Below are 19,509 nucleotides of genomic sequence, written 5' to 3' on the forward strand. Positions count from 1 at the left end.
TCTAGAAACAACCAGAGAAGCAAGCACCGGCTCCCAACAGACCAGTACCCAAAAACTACAAAATATATTAACTAGAGTGCCTGTACATGTCACAACTACCATCCATCCCCACTCTATAACGATTAATAGACAGAACTAAAAGAGCTACTGCTCAAACGCCACCCACCCCCAAACTTGTGCAGAAATAGAAACCTTACTGGAATACACTGTCTCCCACAAAAATGAGAAATTAATTCTTCATGAAAATAACAGTCATAAAAAAACGAATTATCATCTTTGCCCCAAGCATTTTTACTAATTATATACCATCCACGGCGAATATGAAGACACTAATATCCCCTTCATATACGCCCTACTCTTTAATAAGCAAAATGCCACCTACATAAAGCTCCTTACAATAATAAAACAACACTACTTACTAGAAAAAATAATCATTGACTTTGAACAAGCAATGTTCTGGAGACACCTACAAAACTCTACTCTAAGGGTTCCATTAGGATGTAGGGTGGATTGCCACTGCCCGCATGGCGGTGGCGATATGCCTTACATCCTTCCCCGCCCGCCACCCATTTCCCCCCGCCATATTAGTATGGCGGGGGGTACCGCGGTGGCTGGGAAGACCGTCCACTGCTTTTCTGCCCGGTCAACAAGTCGACCGGGTGGAAAAGGGTTTAATATGGTGGCTGTGTCTGCTAGACACCGCCATACATATCAGGATGCAGGCGGGAGGCAGCCTTTCCGTGGCGGAAAAGGCATGCAGATTTTCAAGTTGGGGGCCTGTTGTGGACCCCAGGATGTTGGGGGGGCGCATGGATGGTACCTGTGACACCCCCATGCATGTGCATGCAAAACATGGCAGGCAGCACGCAGTGCCTGCCACGTTGTGCATGCATATGCACAACAAGCATTTTTGGCATTGCGGCGGGTAATGCTGAAAGCAACCCCCACCGCAATGTTAAAAATGCAGGATGCCCCCGCAAGTGTGGTGGGCGCATCCTGATCACCCCCACGGGACCGCCGCACTTATGGCGGGCAATCCCTTTTTACGACAGGAAGGCAGGCGGACAAAGTCCTCCCGCCATCCTAATGATGCCCTAAGTATAGATTACGCCACCAATAGCAACTTTGCCTATCACATAAAAATATTTATAGCTCTGGCCTATGTACCAACAACTGAAGTAGCCAACCACTATATTATACTTCTTGAAAGCCCTTTTTACCAAGCAAACAAAACAAAACTAACTCCCTTCCTAGACTACTTTGTAGACACTTGGGTGGGAAGGCTACTTAGGTCAGGGCTCCGTAGACTCCCAAAGTTCCAAATCCCCAGGTAGAACGCCTACGATAGCACTCTAGCTCAAAAAGATGAAACTAAGAACGCAATGGAAGGATGGCACAATGCCTTCCAAACCACAACAGGAAGAGGACAACCAATCTTACACAAACTAATAGAAGCCATAAAAAAACAGAACAGAGCCATCAAGAGCTAAGGCTTGAGCAATCCCTAAATAAAAGCGGCCCTAAACTCAGTAAACAAACAAAAACAATGTATGAGTACCTACAACATAAAACTCGACTATTTCCAAACACCAACCAGCTAGAATACCTAGACATGATTGCTAAATCGATACTATAAACCAAAAACAATCCTAAACGTCATAAGCATTTTAAAATCACAAAACATTTAAACTACACAATTCTACTCTTTTTTAAATTAATAATTATAATTATGTCATTTAAAAATTAAAAACATACATATAATTATATGACATAATATAGGGGGTCATTACGATGGTGGATGGACTTTTGGATTTGGGACCGGCCGTGTAGGAGGTGGCCTACCCACCGTGCCAGTCTCATCACCTATATTCTGTATTTTGGATGGGATGCAGTCAGCAACCCCTGCCGCAATACAAAAAATATGTTGCAGGCATATCGGTTATGTAGGGGGGCACCATAGGTGCCCCCCAAAGCACTTGCCCCTGCCCCAGGGATTAAGGGGGGCCAGCTACGGGCCCCCACATACGTTTTTGCAGGTCATTTCGTGGGGGGTTGACTGCCTCGAAATGATCAGAGAAAGGGGATATTATAATCTGTATGGCTGTGCCTGACAGGCACCGCCGCAATTCAGGGACACGCGGTGAGTCAGACGGGTAGTCGGATTGAATCCGCCCGTCTGGACTGTGGTGGTCGGTGTTTCTGACCGCCATGCTTGCCTCCTGCCATCATGATATGGTGGGGGAAAACTGCATTGCGATGGCAGAGGGACCTCGGTGGCGGTCCCTGCGCCATCGTAATGAGGACCTTAATTATTAAAATAAAAAAGAAACAAACAAACCAAATGTAACTAAAAACATTTCCCACCCATAATAATAAAAAATAAGTTGCAGTAGAAAACGAACAAATCCATAGGCGAAAAATCAAAAGACAAATATGTTCGAAAAGAAAGCACAAAAAAATAGAAAAATACAACTGTCGAAAAAAGGCTCGAACGACGCAATCCTCTCAATAAGGAAACCCTAAAAAACCTGAAACTTACCTAAAAAGAAACGAATATAGAACTGTAGAAAAATGGCTCGAACGGCGCAATCCTCTCAATAACGAAACCCTCAAAAACCAGAAAATCAGCTTGAAAAAAAAAACGCTCCATCCAACCCAAAAACTATATGGAAATTAAAAAAATGTACTTGTTTCAAAGAAACAAAATACATTTTCCTTTTTTTTTTAAATAACCGTATTGTCAGCACCATCCGTTCACGAAACAAAAAACCTGGAAAGAAAAAAAAAGAGCACCCTCCCGCAATAACATGTACAAACCCACAAGCATTAATATCAACATTAAATACAACATAACATAATTAAAACAACGCATAACTAACACTACATAACACTCTACTTCTATCCAACACTACCTCAAACACAAATCAAAGTGTTTATAATTAAAGAACTAAAAATATATTTACTTTACTATAACATAACTATACTTCAGAAAATTTACCATTTTTCAAAACTGTTATATCATGGTATCTTAGATTACCTCATTAGGAAACCACACTCTGGTAAAAATACCAAACAGGTCCCTGTCCACCACGGGCGCAGTTACCATCTTCAGAGATATGGCTTCAGGGTAACTATTGGCATGGCCCACCACCACCAAAATTAACCTGTTCCCTTAAGCTGTTTCAGAGTCTAGGGGCCCAACAGTGTCAATCCTCATCCTCTCAAATGGATGCCCCATCAAAGGTAGTGGGATCAGGGGAGCCCTGGTTTTCCCTCCTGTCCTGTCACTGACATGACCGGTGGCGTGGGAGTGACAAAACTCCCTCACCCTTTCAGACATCTGTGCCAGTAGAAAGTGGTGGACCAACCCATTCCAGGGGATATCATAGGCTAAGTTCAAGAGGTACTGCTAGGGGACCACCAATCTCCAAGTTACTCTAGGTTTTAGGTAGCTAGCCTCACTGTAGAAGACACACCCTTCCTACACAGCCTGGTGCTGGAGGCCTTCAAAAGTTGGCCACTGTTAGGAAATGGGTCTCTAATTGGAGGAGGTATGCACCTTTGTCCAAGTAGGAACCCGTGCTTCTAATCAGGGTAAGGGAGTTACACACTTTAGATAACCTCTGCTCACCCCCAATGGAAGTTTGGCACGAGCAGACAGGCTTATCCCAAAGGCAATGTGTAAAGTATCTGTATTCAAAGCACACAGTAACCCAGTGGAAACACCACAACTGTACACCACACCAGTTTATAAAAATATGACTTTTGAAATGGATAATTGCAAAAATGGCTCTTGTAGAAACAAATAGCTCCACTTGGGGCTATTATGATGTTGTGACAGGCATAAATACAAAGTACGGCGCCTACCACGAGGTGTGTGGCGTTAGGCACGGAGTCAAACGGACCCCAAACAACAGTATCTTGGAAAATGAAGACTATGGATGATGCACAGCATCCTGGAGGTAGGGCATCGGTGCCGAGGTCTAATCCTTTTCCCTTCTGCCAAGGCATCGAGTCCATGAGGAAGCAAGGTGTTGAATACAGGACAGAGGAAGTTAGGCAGCGTTGGTGGTGAGGTGTTGTATCTAGTGAGACGATGCGAAGTTGAAAAGTTCAGGGAGTCACCCTTGTTGGTTATTGGCTCCGTGATAATGGGATGCAGAGCGTTGGCGATGATGGCGTTGTTGCGAGTGCTGGCATCAGGAAGGCCAATAACTGCAGGCGTCAAAGAGAATCGAGCTGCGGTGCAGGTGGGGTGGTGCATTTTGAACTTCACAAGCGGTGCCCCCAGCCTAGGTGCCGGTCGCGCCGTCACTGGCATCATCACGGACAGCGTTGGAGTTGTTTTTCTTGCTTTGCAGCACCAAGCACACAATTCTCAGGGCCCAGGAACTGGAAATGGTGCCCTCTTAAATACAAGGGTCTACAGAGGAGTCCAGGTGCTGGTCAGTGTAATGCAGGTGAGGTTTTTGTGTACCTGAGACTTCAGAACAGGGGGCCAGCACACACAAGCCCTTGGAGATTCTTCTTCAAGCAGGTTCACAGCAACGTTCTAGTGTTCTCTCCTTGGCAGAAGCAACAACTGCAAGCCAACCCAGCAAAGCGACAAAGCAAAGTGGCAGTATTCCTCCTTACAGCTCTCCAGCTCTTTTCCCTGGCAGAGGTTCCTTTTCAGTTCAGAAGTGATCTAATTTTCTGGGACTTAAGGTCCAATACTTATACCCGATTTTCACTTTGTTCTCTCTGTGGCAAGGGTCTCTGAGCCCAGTCCGAACGAGTTCCGCCCTCTCTGGCCCAGATTTACTACAGGAGGTGGAGACAGCATTGTGCAGAGGAGACACTGACTATTCAGGTACAAGTGAAACTCCCCCACCACTCTAAATGCAACCAAGGTCTATTCAGCCGAGCTATGAGTCACCCAGGAAGGGTAGGACACACCTCAACCCCACTTGTGGCTGTCTACAGTGAATGCACATCCCCAGCACCTGTCACTCCAAAACCAGACAGTCAATACACAAAACAGCAGAAGCACACGTAATGGTTAAATAAGACAATGCCTACTTTCTAAAAAAGGCATTTTCAAACACACAATTTAAAAAATTTCTCTCTAAAAAGGAGTGTTATTAAATTCAGAGAGCCTAAACTCCATTTCTTTATCTTGTCCCAATGGAAAGTTATCCTTGTAAGACTTTGCAAAGCAGCTCCAATGTTAGCCTATAGGACAGATAGCCTTTCAATAGTGAAAAACGAAATACACAGTATTACACTATCAGGACATGTCAAACACACCAGTACATGTCCTACCTGTCACATACACTGCACCCTGCCCATGGTGGTACCTTGGGCCTACTTTACGGGTGCCCTATATGAAAGAAAAGGGAAGGTAAGGGCCTGGTAAATGAGTGAACTTGCCAGGTCGACATGACAGTTACAAACTGCGTGCACAGACACTACAGTGGTAGGTCTGAGACACATTTACAGGGCTACTCATGTGGGTGGCACAGCCAATGCTGCAAGCTCACTAGTAGCATTTGATTTACAGGCCCTGGCACTTTACTGGCACTTTACTAGGGACTTACAAGTAAATTAATTATTCCAATCGTGGATAACCAATCCGAAAGCCAACAAAAACAGGTCAGGAAAAACAGGAGGAACAAGCAAAACATTTGGGGATAACCCTGCAAAGAGGGCCATTTCCAAAAGGCACTCTCCCTGCCCTTGGCAGAATTCCTCCATGGAGGGTCGCCTGCCACATGCATCTCAAAGTGTTTTGGCAGGTTCCTCAGGTTATGCTCTTCCCTCCTTTTTGGCTTCAGATTGTACCCTGGGGGTCAGATTCCTTCTGGGCTTGGAAGTTTTGAAGATGGTTTCCCATGCCTCTTGCCCTTGCTTTTTATTGTGGGAATCTGGGACAAGGTTCAAGACTCCTGGCTCTTTTGACTTCACCGATGGGCTGTCTGGGCCCTTTTAGACACACAGACCTGCTCAGGCAAATCCAACATTTCTGAAGAAGTTTTCTTTTTCATCTCAGCTCAATAAGAGTTGTCTAGGATGTTTCCCAACAGACACTCTACTAGAGTGATAGGGCTCAAATTCCTACTTCAGGCCAGTAACCCCTCCCCTCTCACAGGTGGCCACTGCAATAGGATAACATGTCACCTTGTTGTCAGCAGTGACTAACCTATAGAGAAAATCTGGGATAATCTGCTCTGAGGAAACCAGTTAGCGCACCACTGTGGCCATGCTACCTCCTGTATCCCTCAGAGAATCTACCTTTGCCCCGTTGATGATTGTATATTGCCCTACCTGCCACATACACTGCACCCTGCCCATGGTGGTACCTTGGGCCTACTTCAGGGGTGCCTTACATGTATCCCTTAGAGCAGGGGTACTCACAAACTTTCTCCCGGGGGCCAAATTTAGAGTGTGGTTTGTGGCCGAGGGCCGCACCGGTGGGGGCGGGGTCAGTGGGGGAGGGGGCGGGGCTAGAAAAAAAAACTGTGACCATGAGCTTGAACACAGGCCCCTGCAGCAGATGCCTTCGTCCACTGAGCCACCAGACCCGGCATGCACATCTCTCTCTCTCTCTCTCTCTCATTCTCTCTCATTCTCTCTCTCTCGCGTTCTCTCTCTCTCGCGTTCTCTCTCTCTCTCGCGTTCTCTCTCTCTCGCGTTCTCTCTCTCCCTGTCTGTCCCTGCCTCTGTCTGTCCCTGCCTCTGTCTGTCCCTGCCTTTGTCTGTCCCTGCCTCTGTCTGTCCCTGCCTCTGTCTGTCCCTGCCTCTGTCTGTCCCTGCCTCTGTCTGTCCCTGCCTCCGTCTGTCCCTGCCTCCGTCTGTCCCTGCCTCCATCTGTCCCTGCCTCCATCTGTCCCTGCCTCCATCTGTCCCTGCCTCCATCTGTCCCTGCCTCTATCTGTCCCTGCCTCTGTCTGTCCCTGCCTCTGTCTGTCTGTCCATGCCTCTGTCTGTCTGTCCATGCCTCTGTCTGTCTGTCCATGCCTCTATCTGTCCCTGCTTCTATCTGTCCCTGCCTCCCTCTGTCTCTGCCTCCCCCTGTCTCTGCCTCCCCCTGTCTCTGCCTCCCCCTGTCTCTGCCTCCCTCTGTCTCTGCCTCCCGCTGTCTCTGCCTCTATCTGTCTCTGCCTCTATCTGTCTCTGCCTCTATCTGTCTCTGCCTCTATCTGTCTCTGCCTCTATCTGTCTCTGCCTCTATCTGTCTCTGTCTGTCAGTTTGCCTCTGCCTCTGTCTGTCTCTGTCTATCTCTGTGCCTCGGGCAGTGCACACGTACTGTGTCTACACGTCCCCGTCACCAGCCCAGAGACAGTCCCCCCACTCCCCCTGCTCCCTGTGTAATGTAAAAGCCAGCTGTCACTCCCTGCTGTCCTCTGTCACCTCACCCGTCTCTCAGTCCCTACTGCCCTCTGTCACCCTCTGTCCCCTCACCCGGCTGTCACTCCCTGCTGCCCTCTGTCACCTCACCCGGCTGTCACTCCCTGCGTCCCTCTGTCACCTCACTCTCACACCCTGCTGCCCTCCGTCACCTCACCCGTCTCTCAGTCCCTACTGCCCTCTGTCACCTCACCCGGCTGTCACTCCCTGCGTCCCTCCGTCACCTCACCTGGCTCTCACTCCCTGCGTCCCTCTGTCACCTCACCCGGCTGTCACTCCCTGCGTCCCTCTGTCCCCTCACCCGGCTGTCACTCCCTGCCGCCCTCTGTCACCTCACTCACACCCTGCTGCCCTCTGTCACTTCACTGCCACGACACTTGGAATAGGGCCAGGACACTCGCAGCATGAGGAATCCATAGCTTGCGGAAGAAACTGACGTCGCGGAGGAACGTTGTCTCGCTACCTTTATAATTGAATTGTAGCCTAATCTTCTATTAAGGGCTTTTATTACTGCACTGGATGGCGGGCTGTGGCACCCATGGAAAAATGCGTAGTCTGTTGGTGCAGGTGGTTCCTGTTGCGCGTATTCATTAATCACTGTATTAGCATACATGCCAACATTTCAGAAGAGCAAAGTGGGAGATTATTTTTTAAAAATCGGGAGAAGGGGGCCTTGAATCGGGTTACTGTCATGTATGGGCTTTGGAAGTGTGCTGCTGCAGGATCGGACATTTGAAACGCAAAATGCATGTTTTTGTCTTACCTTTCAGAAGCATGGAGGCAGTGGCAGGCAGAGAGAGGGTGATGCAAGTGTTGTGCACTCACTGGCCTGGCAGGTTGCTGCTGGCAGTGCATATATCACCCACCCCCCACCTGTGTGGCAGCCCAGGCGCACACACACACAGCCGCCCCCAGTACTTCACAGGTCTTTAAAAGACCATCCGCTTGTTAATGGGGCTTTGTTGTATTTCACCTCTCAGCGCCCCCGCAGCTCCGCTCTTACCATCGCTGGAATTGCCGGCCCCCTCTCGGAGTCCGGGCTGCTGCAACGTCGGTGTTTGGTGACACTTTTTAAAAAAAAAAAAAGAAAAAAAGCACAAGTATATTGTCTGCAAGCTCCGCGGGCCGCCAAGGAAGGCTTGCCGGGCCGCTGGAGGCCCGCGGGCCGTACTATGAGGACCCCTGCCTTAGAGAATCTACCGTTGATGATTGGATATTGCCTGTACTTCATCTTGCTGGCTTTAGTCCAACCTCCGATTTTCCCTGGGCAAATTTCCACTCTAGTCCCTACACTTGCAATACCTTGGGATTACCCACCTGTGGGTGGCGTCTTGAAACAGAGTCTCTATTTTTATAACCTGGCTTGTGACAGTCTAGGCACACTCTTCATAGAGTCAAAAGGGTTCTTCAGTATTCACCCTCCCGCTTTGGATTGTAAAAGAAAAGGCACAGAACTCCCCCTCCTGAGTAGAGTTTTGGAGCCCTTGTGAGAAATCCTTCTTTTTATTCTCGCTGATCCCTGCTTTTAACTAAGGGGGTACTGAACCCCCTTTCCGGTAATCGCCACCAGGGACCTTTTACGCATCCAAGTGTGCACCCACACATCAGATGCCTTACCAAGCTGCTTGGGGTCAGGCAACTTTGAATCCACTAGATGTCTGTGTAACAATGCATGACATTTACTCAAAATGTGCTTCTTCGTGATCAGATTATATAACCCATCATAAGTAGAGACTGCATTGCCCTTCACCCAGCCCTCTAGTACTTTTATTTACACATCTACAAATTCAAACCAGTATTGTTATGTGTCTTTGTCTGTGTCCCAGAAGTTCTCACAGTACTTACTTTTTAGGTGTGAGATTAAAATTCTTCAGAAAGGCATCCTTCATGTGACTGTAGGAGTCAGCTACCCCCTCTTCTAGATTCAGGAGTGTATCCCTCCCTAGTGTTGGTACTAACACGTGCACTAAGGCTCCACTGTGCTGTTGACCCCCACTGCACACTTTCATAGGAGGCAAACCATTTGTCAATGTGGTACCCACCAGAAATCTAGGCACAATACTCTTAGGTGAGCAAAGGTGTGTGCCCCCATGTAGACACATCACCATTGTGACTACCATCGACTTCGGACATCAAGGGCCCTAAGTTGTCCTTCTTCTCCTCCAAGGCCAGTCTCTTTTCCTCCAATATTTGCTTATTTTCCTCCAGTGCTATGGCTGTCAGTTTGGCCTGCAGCTCCTTTGCTGATGACTTGTCATTGAGCTCTGAATGGTAGAGCCTGCTTCACTCCCAGCCTTCATCCTCCGGGGTTGAAGGATATACTGTCATAGTGTATATGTATTTTTCACTATAATGTACAAATCAAATATTTAATTTTGATTTGTTCTGTTAATTGAAAATATATGAAAGGTAACTGTTGGAAAAAGAGGCAGTATCTGTAAGGCCTGCACAAATAAAATGTCACATTTGTCCTTCACTGGGAACCAAACACCCTAGTGTAGCGCCTGACTCTCAGAGGGTAGCGTTGCAGAACAGTCTGAGGCTTAATCAAGGGAGGTGGTGTGGTTTAGTAATCGCCATTACAGGTGCGCAGAAATAACACTCAATAATTGGTTGTCCAGTCTGTACTTCGCTTTATAAAAGTAAGAGTACATTTATTAAATATACATAAGCTGTTGAAATTACTTGTGACATTGCATAACATCTCCACCCCTCCTGCAGGGGGTGGGGTCTAGTACCACCACTCCCATGTATGCACATCATCTTGCCCCCTAATGCAGTGGGTTGACACAACCTGGAACAAGGGCCCTGCCAACTGGCATCGTCCCAGAGGCGACCCACCTCATCATCTCAAAAATCATTAAAAATAGGTACACCTGCCCTTGGGACACATAACCCTGACTGAGCATCTTGTACTGACCATACAGAATACACCTCCACCTCTTGTGGCTAACAGTCTGGGTTGTTCCTCCCCTAATGCAGTACCAATAATAAATGTTTTGGCATCACTTTAAATGGGGTACTTTTCATAGCTGATAACAGTTGTAGTGCATTGCAATCACAGCCTCTAAAAGGCATCACAGGTAAAATCACAGGAGTAAGCATTTACAGCCAGACACCCTAGCAGGAATGTCTGGCAACATAACGCCACTTTGCTTATGACTCCACCTTACACAGGTACTTCACATGACACATGTGACTTTCAGTCTCTCTAAAAAGAAATAACATTAGTAAATGCACTACTGGTGCAATTACACCTCTTCACCTCCAGGGGTTGACCTCTTCCAGACATCCCCAAGCTCAGCCCTTCACATTTCACTTGTTGACACAATCCTTAACTCACCCCCAGCTAAAGAACAAAAGTTCCAGCCACAGGATGCTGTTGACGCCTGTGATGAGCCCTCGAGGGGTTATTCTTTGTAAGTCCCCAGAGACTTAGGAAGGGACTTTTCATCTTTGTGCTGGGGGAGACTGCGCTGCTCCTGCAGCTCCCCCTGCATCTTTCCAGCAAATGGCTGGCTTCGGTGGGGGCCCGGCTCCACCCAGATCCCTTATCGCCAGATAAGTGGACTCGGGGAGCCCACCCCCGGCCGCTCCTTCAGGCTTCCTTTCCAGGGGCCCGGTCCCAGTGGACAGCCCGCCTGGCATCCTCGTTGGAGAGTCACTTGGGGACCCCACCCCCGGTGGCTCCCTGTGGCTCCCCATCTGGCCAGCACCCTTGCGTGCTGCCACGGGAGCTGGCACCTTTCTTCTGGTCTGCCCACCCCTGCGGGCAGACACAGAGACTCCGGGGGTCCGGCTGGACCTCGGGGGACTGCGGCGGCACTCCACTGGCCTCCTCCTTCTCTTCGGGCCTGGGGGTCCCTAGGCCATCTTCACGGGGGTGCAACTGCGCCCTCTGGCTTGGCTTCCGGCCGCAAGGGGGGACGCGTGATGGCATGCACCCCTCCTCCTCACTGACTCTATCGGGGTATGGAGTTGGGATCCCGGGCCCCTGAGATCTTCACGGAGAGCACGACGGAGCTTCCCGACTTAGTTTCTCCTCATCGGGTCCGGAGTTGGGGTCCCGAACCCCACATGCATCTTCGCAGAGGGGGGCGTGACGGCGCTCCCTGCCCCCCGTCGTCGCCGGTGCCAGGGTGGGCTCCTGGCACCCGGATGGGCCACTTCACGGGGAGCGCGATGGCCCACCCCAGCTTTGCTTCGTGTTGGGGGCAGCCCCCGGGACCTGACCCACCCCGGGGGCACATTCAAGACCTGCAGCAGAGCCCCGCACGCTTCGTCGTCAGTCCGGCCAGAGGTCAAAGGTCGCCTACCTTCTGGGGGGCATATCTCAGCCCCCAGGGTTCTGATTTGTGCCATTTACGCCTCTTCTTACTCCTGGTGGCGGTTCCCCAGCCACTGGGAGCACTTTCCTTCGCCCCCCGGTCTCACATTTCACTCGTTGACACAATCCTTAATGCACCCCCAGCTGAAGAACAAAAGTTCCAGCCACAGCATGCTGTTGACGCCTGTGATGAGCCCTCGAGGGGTTATTCTTTGTAAGTCCCCAGAGACTTAGGGAGGGACTTTTCATCTTTGTGCTGGGGAGACTGCGCTGGGAGACTGCACTGCTCCTGCAGCTCACCCTGCACCTTTCCAGCTAATGGCTGGCTTCGGTGTGGGCCCGGCTCCACCCGGATCCCTTATCGCCAGGTAAGTCGAATCGGGAAGCCCACCCCCGGCCGCTCCTTCAGGCTTCCTTTCCAGCAGCCCGGTTCCACCTGGGCACCCCACCTGGCATCCTCGTTGGAGAGCCGCTTGGGGACCCCACCCCCGGTGGCTCCCTGCGGCTCCCCATCTGGCCAGCACCCTTGCGTGCTGCTGCGGGAGCCGGCACCTTTCTTCTGGTCTGCCCACCCCTGCAGGCAGACACAGAGACTCCCGCGGGTCTGGCTGGACCTCGGGGGACTGCGGAAGCACTCCACAGGCCTCCTCCTTCTCTTCAGGCCCGGGGGCCCCTAGGCCATCTTCACGGGGGGTGCAACAGCACCCCCCGGCTTAGCTTCCGGCCACGAGGAGGGACGCGTGATGGCATGCACCCCTCCTCCTCACTGACACCATCGGGGCATGGAGTTTGGATACCGGGCCTCTGAGATCTTCACGGAGAGCACGACGGAGCTTCCCGATTTAGTTTCTCCTCATCGGGTCCGGAGTTGGGGTCCCAGGCCCCACAGGCATCTTCGCTGGGGGAAGTTACGGCGCTCCACACCTCGTTATCGCCGGGGGCCAGGGTGGGCTCCTGGCACCCCAAATGAGCCACTTCACGGGGAGCGCGATGGCCCACCGCAGCTTTGCTTCGTGTTGGGGTCAGCCCCTGGGACCTGACCCAATCCGGGGGCACATTCAAGACCGGCAGCAGAGCCCCGCACGCTTCATCGTCGGTCCGGCCAGAGGTCAAAGGTCGCCTACCTTCTGGGGGGCATATCTCAGCCCCCAGGGTACTGATCTGTGCCATTTTAGCGTCTTCTTGCTTCTGGTGGTGCTCCCTAGCCACTGGGAACACTTTCCTTTGCCCCCCCCCCCCCCCAGTCTCACAGAGGGTGGATGCAGCAGGGAGCTGTCTTCACCGGCTCCCTTTTGCCTGGCCCTCTCCCTGGGCCTCTCTTCTCCTTGCGCAGAGGCCCAGGCTTCTGGTCACTTGTCCTGGTCTCCCCTTTTGGTGCAAGTCAGGGTTCTGGGCCATTCTGGAGGTTCTCCCTTCCAGCTGCCAATGGTGTCAGGCTCCAGCACCAGTCGTCCTCAGCAGACCACACCCCAGAGAGAGCTCCTCTTCCTGTGCAAACTCTTTTAAAGAAATGGCGAGGGGGCTGGCAGGAAGTCTCTGTTTGCCCTATCAAACAGCGACACATCACTTCCCGGCCCCTGCTTCCTCCTTCCTGCCCAGGCTTTTGGGTTTGTTCAAAATGGCGTCGCCCAGGGTTCTCATGCCACATGATCTCTGAGAGCCCCTTCCCCCCTCGCTGCCTTCTCTCCAGAGCAGCTTGGTGCCCGGCACCAGGTGACAGCTGCTGATGGATGAACCTGTAGCTCCACCCATCTTCTCTTCTTGGAGTGGAGGCCTTCGCCCTTGGAATGCTTGTTGTGCAGGGCTGGGCCTCTGAGGCTACAGCTTTGGAAGGAAGGTCATTAATTCAGTCTGGCAGGGTCAGCCCCAGCCAGGCCCTGGTTATGAGCTGACTCAGAGAAATATGACATTTCTGGATGACCCAAAAGCAGTACAAATATGACTTTGGACTCCGCAGAATACTTCTTCTCACATAAGTTACAGTGGACGTTGGTGCGTGTCTGGAATTTGTAGACCCTTGGAAAGCAAAACTAGCCCATGTGTTCCCCATCCTCATTGGAGAATAATGGAATAAAAACAGTAAAGCACACTGACTTTTCCTCAAATGTTTCTTCCCATTGTAGAAAACCTATTTTATGTCACCACCCAGTTCTGCATAAGTCCTGCCACACCATTCAATTTGTAGCTGCTCCTGGGCTGCGCATGCCAGGAATCTCTCCAGCGCATCCCTTACACTTGCGCACACGCATGTACACACGTGTTTGCATGTAACCAGCGGCCTACTTGTGCCAGGGGGACACCGTAAAATACACATACAGTCCCTTTCATCATGAGTTCACTGTGGGTGAGTCCCAAATTATGAGGCTCTCCCACAGTAAAAGCTCAACAAATAGGTGTTCAAAAAGCGAAAAATCCAGGCGGCTCAGATGGTCAGAACCACCTACTAACAGTAACTTTATAATATTATTGCCAGTCTGGAGATAATACATATGAATAGTAAAAAAAATACTGGGCTGAAAAATGCACTTCTTAAATTGCCAGTTTCGCACAAATCCGTTTTTAGCAGATAAATAGCAGTATGAGGTGTTTAAATTTTGTTGTGATCATATGTCCTACAGCTCAAAGATGTAAATTACCCATTTTTGAGTTATGCTTCACCCCGGGTTTTATTAAGGATCTCCCATCTTAGCCAACCTCCAAGATAGCTGGCCACCTAGCGTATAGAAGAAGTCGATACAAATTCTCTCCGAACATTCACATTCCCCCTTTTCGATTATCTGAGTCGAAGCATATGCAGTTAATCATCCACAGACCATCCACCCACATCTCTACATCATCGATCACCACTGGTCTAATGTATGACAATCTTGCGGCAAGTCAACAGTAAACAGAAACTACCAATTTATATTTCATATTACACTTCCAATAGCTCCTATGCAGTCCTTAAAGGCATCTTATCCACCCTCTTGTCAACCAAAGAACACACCATTTAACCTGTTAAAGCAAACTCCCAAATATTTGCAAGTGATTAAAGGAGGGAGATATTGAGGAGGCTTTTTTAAGCCTTTCAGGTGGGTCATTTCAAAGAGGAATCATTCAGCCATTACAACTAGGTTCTAGTCATTTGTAGGACTTGTGTAACCTGAAGACAAAATACACGAAGCTTGTCTTACCTAATTTTTGTATGAAAATAAGTGTGACACGAGGGGAAATGTTTTATTATAGGCTATACTAATAGCCAATGTTGCATATTTTCCCACATCCTTTTTAGCCATTGCTTTTGCTAATGATCAACCTTATTCTATTTTTTATTTGCAATGCTCTCCAAGATGTCTGAAATCCTTGCCTGAGCCCCCTGGGAAATGTCAGCCTGTGTCTGGTGGGGATTGTTTATTAACCTGTATAGTATGCTTTTACCTGGGAGAGCAGAGGATTCTGTTTTTCTACGATAATCTGCTTTCTTGTGAATGGCTCACAATTAACCAAGAGTGCTGGAAATATGAGTTGATTGAAACCTGATGTTTGGCGTGATTTGAGTTTTCAATGGATACTTCCTTCAGCATTCTTTTCCCCAGTTTGAAAGGTTGATACAAGACATTTCCTTGAGATCTCAAGTCAAAACAAATAGTGCATCATTTTTTGGAATTTGACAGAAAGAGCTATATCACTATTCACGCCATCTTCAGCCTGCCAGGTACACTTGCGTGTCTGCCTGGTACCTCCTGGATCTCCTTAAATTAGATATTTCTGGTTGTCACAGGAATTTTGTAAGGCCTCCAGGGTCCCTGTAAATGTTCTAAGCTGTCATGTAGATAAACTAACTAGTAGGCAGCATCAACTTCAGACATACCACATATCTTTTTTTAATGTTTTTATTAGACGTTTCACCAGATACGAAAACATCACGGCCTAACACAATACTTTTGATTCCCCAAATATGTGAGGCACTGTTACAAATTAAGCAAAGAGCAAAACAATAATAAAGTAACAAGAACCCCCCATTATCCGATAGGCGAGTCCTGCACCCCCAATTACACTTGTCATTTATATGACGCATTTACTTGTAGATTGGCTAGAAGCTTTACCATTACCTTTTTTTCCTTTTGAAACTGAACTTTGGTTTCGATCAATTTCTCCCACTTGAAGTACCCAACTTTCTTGTATCATATCTGGTGTAGTCCTCATGTTAATCGTATGTGCTGTACAGTTTCTTGTCAGTTCTCTGGGGGATATGTACACATCAGTTTCATTGATTGTTAATTATTTTTGGGTTTCCCTGTATTTTAAAGTGACAATGTTACCATTTATTATTTTTGGTGGCATATTTCAAGAGCTTGAGGTTCTCATTTATTTTTAATATTCACATTTGAATTTTCAGGATATTTGATTTTATAATAATGATATTTATAATGGTTCCATAATGTTGAATACTGAAAGACTGAGACGGGCCAGTCTCTTCTAGCCGCACTCCTGCTGTTCCCAGCTTTAAAATATCTCTGGACAATAATTTAGAAGGGGCTAGCCTCCAATTTATTTGAAATAGCATCCACTCACCTTCTCTCTCCAACTCTCTGGAGATGGCCATTCTGCCTCTTGTCTAGTCAGGGAAAGCCATTGTTGTACACAATGGCCAGGCTATTTGCAAGGGAGATTGCTGATTCATTTTTTATGTTTGTACAGGGATCATTGACTGCAGGAAGGGCTCTTATCATCTTGGATTTCAAAAGAGAGCTTTGCGTTCATTTTCTGGCTTCTGTCTCACAGAAAAAACATCCTCGATGCTTAACTGTTACCAGTTTGTAATCCTAAATATTATTGTATAAAAACTAGACTGTTATCTTAACCAAAATGTATCATTTTATGTTCAGTACTTCTGCCAACTCATATGGTTGTTGCACACTCAAAGGGAACACAGCATGTGTATAGTGAGCTGTTTACAAACACTTATGCCGACTGACAAAATCGCCTTCGATTTTCTCAGGGTTATATTATTCTCGAATATAATATTGACTTTTACCTGTATAGCAAAACATATTAATTGTTGGAACAGGGTTTCTTCAAGCCTGCAAAACAATTGCATCATTTCCACAAAGGAATTATAAAACTGTTGAAATAATTTTATGAAATTACACATTAGTATGGAAAATGGTCATCTGGCATTTTGTGCTATTTTTATCTAAAAGTGCGACCTCCTGGCCCTCTTGAACACACGAACTCACAAGAACTCACAAACTCGCACGGGAACCAGCTACTTTCTTTCACATTCAGTTTGTTCCCATTGTTCCTGTAATCTCACAATAGGATTTTTACTTGAACGAAATATCAATTATGTGATGTGGTGCAATGTAATTTTGGGCATATTGTGTAACAATTGCAATGCGAAATTTCAGAAATTATGTAGGAATACGCCGGTGTATACACTATTTCACCTGGCTTAGTTTGCTTTACCTTCCATGGAGTTGAAATTATTTGCTGTTCTGATTGTATGTCTCCACTTTGTGGCATTACACATGTTGATATATTGGTTTTTGGTGTTGGAAATTAAAAGGAGCACTGTTGTGACTTTTCTGTAGGCTAATGCAAAATTGGTGGTCCCGACGAAAGATAAGAAAAGGAGGTCAGACGGTGGAAAATAAGGTTTCGCTTCCACAATGGGAAAAGGACTGGAACCTACAGCCTATGAATGCGCATGGGTTAATGGAAGAGTATCTAGAAATGGGTAAGTTTAAAAATCAGATTATATGATGTTTGTTTGAAGATGGAGTTGAGTGCCATTCAATTACCCATAGCAGTCAATTTTAGATTTATTTTGAGTGCTTGGGTCATGGGAAATTTCTTCAGTATTGGCAATAGTGCCCTTTTCTGCCATCACTCTAGATTTTCAATGATGCCACAATCCTGACTCACATTCGGGAAATAATGTGACAGGTCAACACCAGCAAATTGCTAGCGTTAACTCTAGAAATATGATTATGTAAAAACAGTAATGTGATTCCCTTCGTCTAATAGTAGCAGTGCTTCGTCTCAATGCACTGCTGTTAATATTGCATTAGGCATTGCAGATATAATTACCACAAAACACTAAGGCCAAGATTTACTAAGCAATTGCGTTGTCTTTGTATCACACAAGTTGGCGGAAGGCAACGCAAGTGCTTAAGTGACATTTACAAATCCACTCAAACCGATATGTGTTGCTCTGCATCACTGTTCACGTATAAAGTAAAGCAACACAGTGCTTTGCACTGCCTTCTGTTAGCCGGCATCAGAGAGGCGCCAAAATGATGCGCCTCCCCGACATTGACGTGACAAGGAAAAATGTCTCCTTGTTATTTCCACTATGCACTTGTTCTGAATTTTGCAGCACACATACACAAAGAAATAAGGCTCTAGGGATTGCTCTGGTGCAGAAAGATATCCTTAGGGGTGGATTAAATACCCTTTCATGCATCACAGCACAGCAAGCCAAATTGCTGAGCTGCATTGCATGAATGGGAGAGAGCTGAACTCCACCATATTGGGACTGTGGAGCTTGCTCCCTGCGCTGATGCACTTCTGGATGCTTAGCGCCAATGTAGTCACCCTGCACTACATTGTGGGTAGGATTGTTCTTGTGTAGGAAGGGATAAGCTGACTTGCGTTACTTTGCATGTGGAAAATGACAGTAGGCCACACAAATGATTTGATGACTTTGGTTACGTCACTTAAGCACTTGTGATGCCTTGCATTGAATTGTGTGATGCAAGGGCAATGTAAGCGCTTAGTAAATCTGGACCTAAATGAGCCAAGTCATTGAATCCAATTCATAAGGTGAGAACAGCAGAGGTTTAAATTAGGACCATTGTGCATCTGAATGCAATGATATAACTCTGCGCTCTGGGGCGAGTTTGGTGGAAAAATATTTTCAAGGGGAACATGATAAACAGTGAACTATAACTGAATATTTCTAGAAACCATTAAAGAGGGTGATTATGTGGTTGGAACACATGTATTATGTGCCTTAAGCCAGCAGATATTCTCATCCACCAGTCTTGAAGTTCCATCACCTAATTTATAAGTGGTGGAACAGTGCAGCCTCACCTCACTTCACCATTAGAAACCTTTTCCCATAAGCCCATCCCCTAAATAGCTACCAGCTTTAGCACATCAGTTGGCTCACCCTATGTAACATGCAACACCAATGGTCCTTTTTCATTTTGTAAATGTTGTTTAAACAACAGTTCTGAACAGTAAAAATGAGAAAACATATTTAAAATCCAGGGAGAATTCTCTTAGCATGTCAAGGTGACTTATTTTTGTCATTTCCAAAAATGATAAAAAATAATCATGCCACCAGGCTACCATAACATGGCAGGCAGACGTTATGAAATTTCTGCTGAAATACTGGGGCTATGCCAGTTATTGGAATGTGGATCATTAGAAGTGATAAGTAGTGAATTACTACTAGTAATAAGGCCACAAACACACACAAAAATCAGTCTAGGTCTCACTAAATGATTCCCTTGTTCAACCCTTGGTAGCTGGCAACGAGCAGGCATGCGTAACTCAGGAAACAAGTATGTAAAGTATTTAACAACTCCAATAAATTAAGACACTACACACAATAAAAATCCAATTCCAATTTATAATAATAGATTATATTTTATGAACAAATAGACACCAAAACTTTAAAAAATCCAATGTAGGGAACCGGAGATATGAATTTTTAAAGTATAACAACTTTCTAGTACTTGATAACATATATCGCCACTTTAGTCCATCTGGTCATGCTTGACCGGGGCAAAGTAGAAGTTTG

General features: G+C 47.2%; 1 protein-coding gene across 1 annotated transcript in view; it reads left to right on the forward strand.

The window, feature by feature from the left end:
• Positions 1 to 19,509, forward strand: part of ANO3 (anoctamin 3) — a 1,942,403-nt gene that overhangs the window by 1,780,538 nt on the left and 142,356 nt on the right. The window contains exon 22 of the mRNA XM_085643623.1: positions 17,291 to 17,436. Coding sequence (XP_085499749.1) covers positions 17,291 to 17,436 — 146 coding nt within the window. The remainder of the gene's footprint in view (positions 1 to 17,290; positions 17,437 to 19,509) is intronic.

The sequence above is a fragment of the Triturus cristatus genome, chromosome 3_1 (genome assembly GCF_964204655.1).
Source record: "Triturus cristatus chromosome 3_1, aTriCri1.1, whole genome shotgun sequence".
Taxonomy (NCBI): Eukaryota; Metazoa; Chordata; class Amphibia; order Caudata; family Salamandridae; genus Triturus; species Triturus cristatus.